The 7,853-nt window shown below is 37.1% G+C and overlaps 1 protein-coding gene across 1 annotated transcript in view; it reads left to right on the top strand.

The window, feature by feature from the left end:
- Positions 1 to 7,853, top strand: part of LOC128247351 (MAM and LDL-receptor class A domain-containing protein 1-like) — a 106,005-nt gene that overhangs the window by 16,399 nt on the left and 81,753 nt on the right. The window contains exon 2 of the mRNA XM_052966614.1: positions 3,544 to 3,637. Within this exon, the coding sequence (XP_052822574.1) occupies positions 3,544 to 3,637 (94 nt within the window). The remainder of the gene's footprint in view (positions 1 to 3,543; positions 3,638 to 7,853) is intronic.

Raw genomic sequence — 7,853 nt, 5'->3', positions numbered from 1 at the left:
TATATATATATATATTGTTAAACTCTCTGAGAAGTCTGACACTGATTTTGACCCCCAGCGTATTTCAAAGTCAAAATGATCCACAAAAATTTAACCAGTTCGAATTGAATGTAAGGGATTTAAATTTGCCAAAAAAGGCTGCGTAACTTTTACCTTCAAGGCTTAAAGAGAAAAACGTGCTTACCTCAGACATATACATTGCATTTTACAGAAATTTTACAGAGCTTCTTAAATATTTTAGAACGGAGGACAGTTTAATATATTGCTGCAACATACCTGGTCTGTTACAGGAGTTTGTTACAAATGATTGGTGCTTGTTTTTAGACAGTTCGAAAAGAAGTGTTAAATGTGTGATGTTGCCTAATGGCAATCTATAAGGCTCGATGCCGATTAGGCATTTAACAAAATTTTTTTTAAAGTTTTAAAATCTTATAAAATATAAGAAACACGTATGGATCGTATGTGTTGACTTTAAAATGGTTAATTGTCTACTCAGACAACAAGCGAGGTATACCAGACGTCCCTGCTTCCTTTGCTCATGGGACAACAGAGCCAAGGAAAAACATTATTTCGAACAAATCTGGCCAGCGCGAATATCACTTAATATCGGAGAAAAAAGCGTAATTAATCCACCCTTAGTGACCAGAGATAAAATCATATTTCTTCTTCTGGTTATCAAACTAAGCCCCATTAAACAATATGTAAAAGCTTTAGATACAAACGTTGTGTGTTTCAAATACATAGCTTCAAAATTTCCAAGTTTAAGTCATAAAAAAATCAAGGCTGGAATTTTCGACGGTCCACAAATAAGAACATTAATTAAAGGCTGCGATTTTCCTAATGCCATGAATGAACGCGAAAAAAATGCCTAGTTCTCATTCGCGGTTTAGTAGAAAATGTTTTAGGCAATTATTGAGCAGATGACTAAGAAGAAATCGCAAAAATCTTTAAAGGAACTCCAAAGAGTTAGGTTGCAATATGAGTGTAAAAATGCAGTTTTTTTTAAAAAATAGCTATCTCGACCAATTTCCAAGTAATTTAGGTGCTATAAGTGATAGAGGAGAGATTCCACCAAGATTTTAAAATTATGGAAGAGCGGTACTAAGGACGCTGGAATTCCCACATGATGGTTGATTTCTGTTGGTGCTTGAAAAGAGACCTGTCATCAACAAGCAAATACGCCAGAAAGTTTATAAAAGAAAATTTTCGCCAGAGTGAAAGCTTCGTATTTCTTTTTTTTTTTTTTTAATTTTAAGTCATTTCTATCGTTATAATGTAATTTTACAGTAGTTTGAACTACTCGTATTCATGAAACTTGAAAACAAATTTGAACACATGACTTAATTTTTTAGTCTTAATTTAAAAGGTCTGGAAAATGACACATAGCCTGTTGATAGGAATCAGGACCTGATACAGCCAAACTGTGTTGAAATTCATATTCAGCGCTCCCAAATTACTTAGAACCAAGTGTTAGATATTACGCAATAAAATATGTGTTCCCCAGTGTTATACTTGTATTTATTGAAGTTTTTCACCGGAGTATACATCTATGCATATGTATACGTGTATACACATCATATTCATGTATGCAATGGCAGCATCCCTAACAGAAATAGCGGCAAAACCATCGCCAATGATAACTATAACTGCAGTGACCCATCATGATAGCGCCGACAACAGCTCCAACAACACTAATGACGATGGCCATAACACCAACAACAGCGCCACCACCGTTGATGTCCCCTACGCCAGTAGTAACAGCACCAACACCATCGCCACCTTCAACGATGCCAACACAACAGCACCAGTACCAACAACAGCCATAGCAGCAGCATCAGTACCAGCAGATACAACATCGTCAATACTCGAACACAGAGGTGCATCGGATGCTCCGGAAGTACATTCAAGCAATACCTCTCCAACCACATATCCTCTTTCGGGATACCATAAAGGAGATACGCTACATCTCGCAGCTTGCTGGTTTCATATTCTATAGCATATTTCGTGATAGCTTCATTTGTACAACTGCCTTTTATGCTGTCCGAGCGTGTTAACTTTCCATCAACCTTAAATTACAGTGACCTGTAAACTTCCTAGATGGAAACATTTCAAATTCGTCATTTACAACACCGCCAAGACACTATCACATGTCAAGAATATGAAACAAGAACAAAAATGACTTTAGATCTCCTTGTGATAAACAATGCACAACTTTAGATTTCCTTATAAACAACATTACTTATTTAATCTCGGGTTTTCTCAGATTGCGCAAACCTGAGACTAAAAAATATAGGTGAGGCATGGCTTCTTCACTCGTAGTGAAAATTACACGTCTAGGAACCCTGATCTTTCCAAACAACAAATGAACATCATAGAGCAGAAGTGGATTTGTCCAGTAACACATGCTTTTTAGTGTTATTGCCTCAACAAAATACTACGGCTCATATTTTTGTGGCAACGATGGGTGCTATTGCAATAGGTTTTAGAGAGCTTACCACCCACCAGCTGAACGTGCCTTTATTCCATCATGGAATTTTTCATTGTTTTGCCTGTCATGTCTACGACCAGCCATAGTATACAACACATAATAAAGATTTTAAAACAATGTTAAAAGTTAAGTGATGCCTGAGCTCGAAGGAAAAGTCTTGTACAGGGCTTCTCCCATTTTCTTAAAAAATGTATGCACTTATTTACCCTGAAAGAACTATTCTAAATCGTTAGATAAAAACGTAGTTGCAGATGTTTCCTTCTTTTACAGAGATGTATAAACAAAGAATAATGGTCTCTCACCAGCTGTTGGAAGACTGTTGATCCTACTGAGTTCATCCATCCTTTGATAGGTTTTGTTTACGTCCTGCAGGGTGTCCCAAAAAATCACTTTTCTTACTAATCCTTAGCAGGGTTAGCGGTTTAATAACCAACGACCCGACCATTTGACTGGTTGTTCATGTTACAGGCCTGACATATATAGTGAGAATTTACAAAAAAAAAAAAAAAAAAAAAAAAGAAGACGAAAACGGGTGTTTAAACAACAAACAGATGTATTAGTTTAACGCTCGGGAAGTGAGAAAGTCTTTTACGTTTCGAGCCTACCCTCCTCGACAGAAAGGAACACAAAAATAAAGAGGGAGAGAAAATAGAAAAAGGTGCACATATATACATATCCATACGCACAGTATAAGCACAATTTTTAATAACTATGTAGTTGAAGGAATATATCACATGTATGACTTTAGATAGCCAGTTTGGCTTGGTATTCCAAAAGTAATAGTCGTTGACCCATATCGTTTTTACTCTGACAAAATGCACAACTCCGTATATATTTCCTTGTTGTTGGAACTCTTCAGCTAACAGGAAAATCACTGTATATGTATATTTCCACCAGCATCACCACCACTAACAAATTTCTTATCATCATCATCATGTCCTGTACCTTATCTGAGCCACCAATACTTTGAACAGTACTAACACATTTACAACTAACCTGCAGAGGTAACTGTTTTGTCAATGATATGTCATAAATTATAATCTATTTATTTACAGATCATGAAGATGAAGACATATCCTTGTCACTCTCGTCGTACCTATCTGACATTATTAGTACTTGCGGCTTTAACTGCATTTGGACAAGCTCAATGTAAGTATAGATAGATGCCATTTCTTTTTTACTATATGATATTCAATAATGTCTCGTGCAAAATTGAATATTTCTCAGAATAGTGAACATTAACATTGTTGGTTCATTTACATTAATGGACCACATGCATGTATATGTATGTGTATGTTCACACACACACACACATATATATATATACATATATATGCGCGCGCGCGCGCGCGCGTGTGTGTGTGTGTGTGTGTGTGTGTGTGTGTGTGTGTGTGTGTGTGTGTGTGTGTGTGTGTGTGTGTGTGTGTGTGTGTGTGTGTGTGTGTGTGTGTTTTGTACAAAATTGTTAGAGCATCCAAACGAGGATCTCATGATTGTAAAGTAAACTTCTTAAAACATTTTATTACATTTAAATTTCTATCTTACAATCATATTGTTTATGCACATCTGAAGCAGACAATGTTTAATCTCACAGATGCTCAAAATGTCCTCTTTCGACATTGCAAAATTCTCAAAATCTCTTCAGAACTCTCTGACACACAGTGCGGCACAAATTCCGATCTCCATCAATTTTAGTGAATGCATCAGAAATGTAATCTTTTAATTCATTTAGTGTTTTGGGATTCTTCTCATAAATCTTGTTCTTTACAACACACACAAAAAAAAAAGAAAGAAAGAAATCCATTGGTGTCAGGTCAGGAGAACGTGGTAGCCATTCGATGTTGCCCCGTCTTCCAAACCAACACTGTGGAAAGGCTTGGTTAAGGTAGTCTCTTACTGTCAACGCACATTGTGAAGGTACTCCATCTTGCTGTAAGAACAGTTCTAAACTGTTAATATATGAATGCAAAGAGATAGTTGAATAACTGTAACCTACTTTTGGGCCACCTTGCATATACAATATACATATACAATTCTTACCTGGATGCGTTAAAATTTTGTTTGTTAGAAGTACATGAAAAAGAACAAGCCAAATATCAAATTAACTTTCAAACATTAAAAGTTGGCCTTCAGTGTTCTTACACAAAGTATATAATAATATACATGTTAATATAATGTTGTCCGAGAGGGATGGGTATATGTGTGGGTATGTGGGTGTTTGCGTGAGAGAGAGAAAGAATTAATGTGTGAAACAAAGAAGAAAGGAAAGAGACTACTATTCCATTACAACCCTCCCTCACTCCCTAGAGGATCTCTCTCCCAAGAAGATTTATAACAATTTTTTTCTTCATGTGTGGTACTGTGGGCAAGTGTCTTCTACTATAGCCCGGCCGATCAAAGCCTTGTGAGTGGATCTGTTAGACGGAAACTGAAAGAGGCTTGCTATATGTGTGTGCGCGAGTGCGCATGTATGTACGTACGTGTGCATGCATGTGTATCTTTGTGTTTATGCTGTCAATGCTTGACAACCGGTGTTGGTTTGTTAACATCTCCGTAACTCAAAGTTTAGCAAAAAGAGATCTATAGAATAAGTATCAGTCTTTAAAAAGGGGCAAAAATCATGTCAAGTTTGCCTCTCCCGGCACAAAAATTTCAGTTTCGCACAGGAGGTCTATTAAACGTAAAGGGAGAAAGTTTCAAATCAAAGAAGACCAAAGAGGAGATTCTGCGTGATTTTTTGCTTGCTAATGATTTTGTTTGATTTCTCATACATTTGAGGGAATTCAGAAAATAGTCGACGGGTTTGCTGCGGCAGCTCGTGCATTTGGACTGACTATCAGTATCAAGAAGACTGAAGTTTTATTCCAATCAAAGCCTGTAGCAGAACATTCTCAAGATTCAAATGTGATGATTGCAATAACCCACTTAAACGGGTCGGATCATTTAAATATCTTCGAAGTACAGTAATCTTTAAGTATTTCAAGAAAACTTTCCCGTCGTTTGTGGGTTGAACACGGTGTGAGCCTGAAAATTAAAATAAATGTATATAAATCTTTTATTTTGAGCACACTTTTGTATAGGGCAGAAACATGGACTCCCTACTAGAGACATAAAGAAACTTTCACAAGTGCCGTCTGCACAATATCTGCAGCATAAAATGGCAAGATAAGATATCAAATGTCAAAATCTTAGAAGATTTCCAGTATATTTCCAGTATCAAAAGCATGTTGCTGAGAATTAAGTGCAGATGGGTAGGACATGTTCGAATGAAATATGACCGCATTCCAAAAATCCTCTTGTACAAGGTACAAGTAGAGGTATACCGCGGTAAAGGAAAACATGTCTTTAGATATAAGGATAAGTTGAAGCAATCACTAAAGTCTCAACAGGTTAATTTGCGAAAGCCATTGCCTAGATCGATCTATATGGCATAAAATGTGTTATGATGCACCAAAACAATTTAGCTGAAGAAACAGAATAATAAAAGAATTATATCCAGCAATCAACAAATACATTTCCTAATCCCTGGCAAAATCAAAATCATCATTAACCGCATTGTGACTTCATGGCAAAATCCATATCTCGACTTAAGTTAACTTCTGCGTCCATTGCAAATAAATGTAGTTTCTTTTATTTTAAATTTTGTTTTTATTTTTCTCTCATTTTTTAAACCCTCTCCTTCAAACACTCATACGTTGAAATCGACGGAAGTGACCATCATATATATGTATGTGTATATATATATGTGTGTGTGTGTGTGTGTGTGTGTGTGTGTGTGTGTGTGTGTGTGTGTGTGTGTGTGTGTGTGTGTGTGTGTGTGTGTCTGTGTGTGCGTGCGTGTTTGTGCGTGTGTGAGTATGAGTGATTTTGTGGTGGGGGTGGCTCATGTACATATACATGTCATACACAAACATATAAATACACACACACAATTACACGCATGCAGAGATAGTAAATGAAAGAGAGAGAGACAAAACTAAGAGAGAGAAAGAAAGAGAGAAAGAGAAAGAGAAACCATTTAGTAATAATTGATACCAACTCTAAGTAGAGAAGAGACAATCTCAAAAGCTCGGATTTCTTCAAAACTGACTTGACATAAATGAAATGATTTCCTTAATGCCATACTAGTTTTGGATAAATTCTGATTCTTAATATTACCTTCCCTTCTCATTTATAGTCAAGAGGTGGTTGGTGCATCCTCTATAAAATGGAGATAATTTCAATTAATTATTTTTTGTATGTTGATGTATCTATATTCGTTCGTGTTCTTCAGTTATGTACCGCAGGTCACTGAGTTCCTTCGCATTGCTCATTTCCATTTGATGCAGATAGATATAGATATATGCATACATACATATATAGCTACAGATATAGATATACACATACATACATATATACACACATGCATATATACATATATATATACATGGTCTGATCAATAAATATCCGGACTGTTGCTATAGTACTGAAGCTGAAGCACGAAGAGTAAAGCCGCTTGGCATTGATTGACCTTGAACACTGCTGTGCATGCGCACTAAGATTTAACGTTTTAGCTCACTTCCGATGTTAACAGCAGCGCTTGGAAGGAAGGTGTGTAGCGTGTGATCGTCGCATTGACAGAGCACGTTGAGCAGAGAATCTGCATCAAAAGAGGCCTACGCAAAGTTTTCAAACAGTTTTCATCGTTCTCGACACAACCAATGGTATCTTATGCAATTGAAACCCGATCTGGGTCAACTGAAAGCAGTTTTGGCACAACCTTGGGAAACAGGCGTCTCATACGCAAATCTTCAGTGATAATGGACTGAACTGAACCGTAACTAATCTGCACATCCTCTAATAACTCACGGATGATGATTCGACGATTTCTCCTCACAGCTGCACGCACATCTGCGGTACTTTTCTCAGTTCTGCTGGTTGCGGGTCTTCTAGAACGTTCGTCAATATCGACATTTCTACGGCTATCTTGGAAACGTCAGAACCACTCATACACTTATGTGCGGCTCATACAATCCTCTCCATACACTTTCTGCAATTTTGCGTAGGCCTCTGAGCAGGTATCGCCATGACTTACTCCATCATGGTCAATGCGATGATCACACGCTACACACCTTCCTCCGAAGCATTTCTGTAAACAGCGAAAGTGAGCTAAAACGTTAAAACTTAGTACGCATGCACAACAGGGTTTAAGGTTAATGTTTGCCGAGTGGCTTCACTCTGCATGCTTTAGCCTTCTAACTATGGCAACAGTCCGGATACATATTGATCAGGCCTAGTATACACACACACACACACACACACACACACATATATATATATATATATATATATATATATGTGTGTGTGTGTGTGTGTGTGTGTATAT

The sequence above is a fragment of the Octopus bimaculoides genome, chromosome 3 (genome assembly GCF_001194135.2).
Source record: "Octopus bimaculoides isolate UCB-OBI-ISO-001 chromosome 3, ASM119413v2, whole genome shotgun sequence".
NCBI classification, from domain to species: domain Eukaryota; kingdom Metazoa; phylum Mollusca; class Cephalopoda; order Octopoda; family Octopodidae; genus Octopus; species Octopus bimaculoides.
The sequence above is the reverse complement of the archived record's forward strand: the minus strand, read 5'-3'. Positions and strand labels throughout refer to the sequence as shown.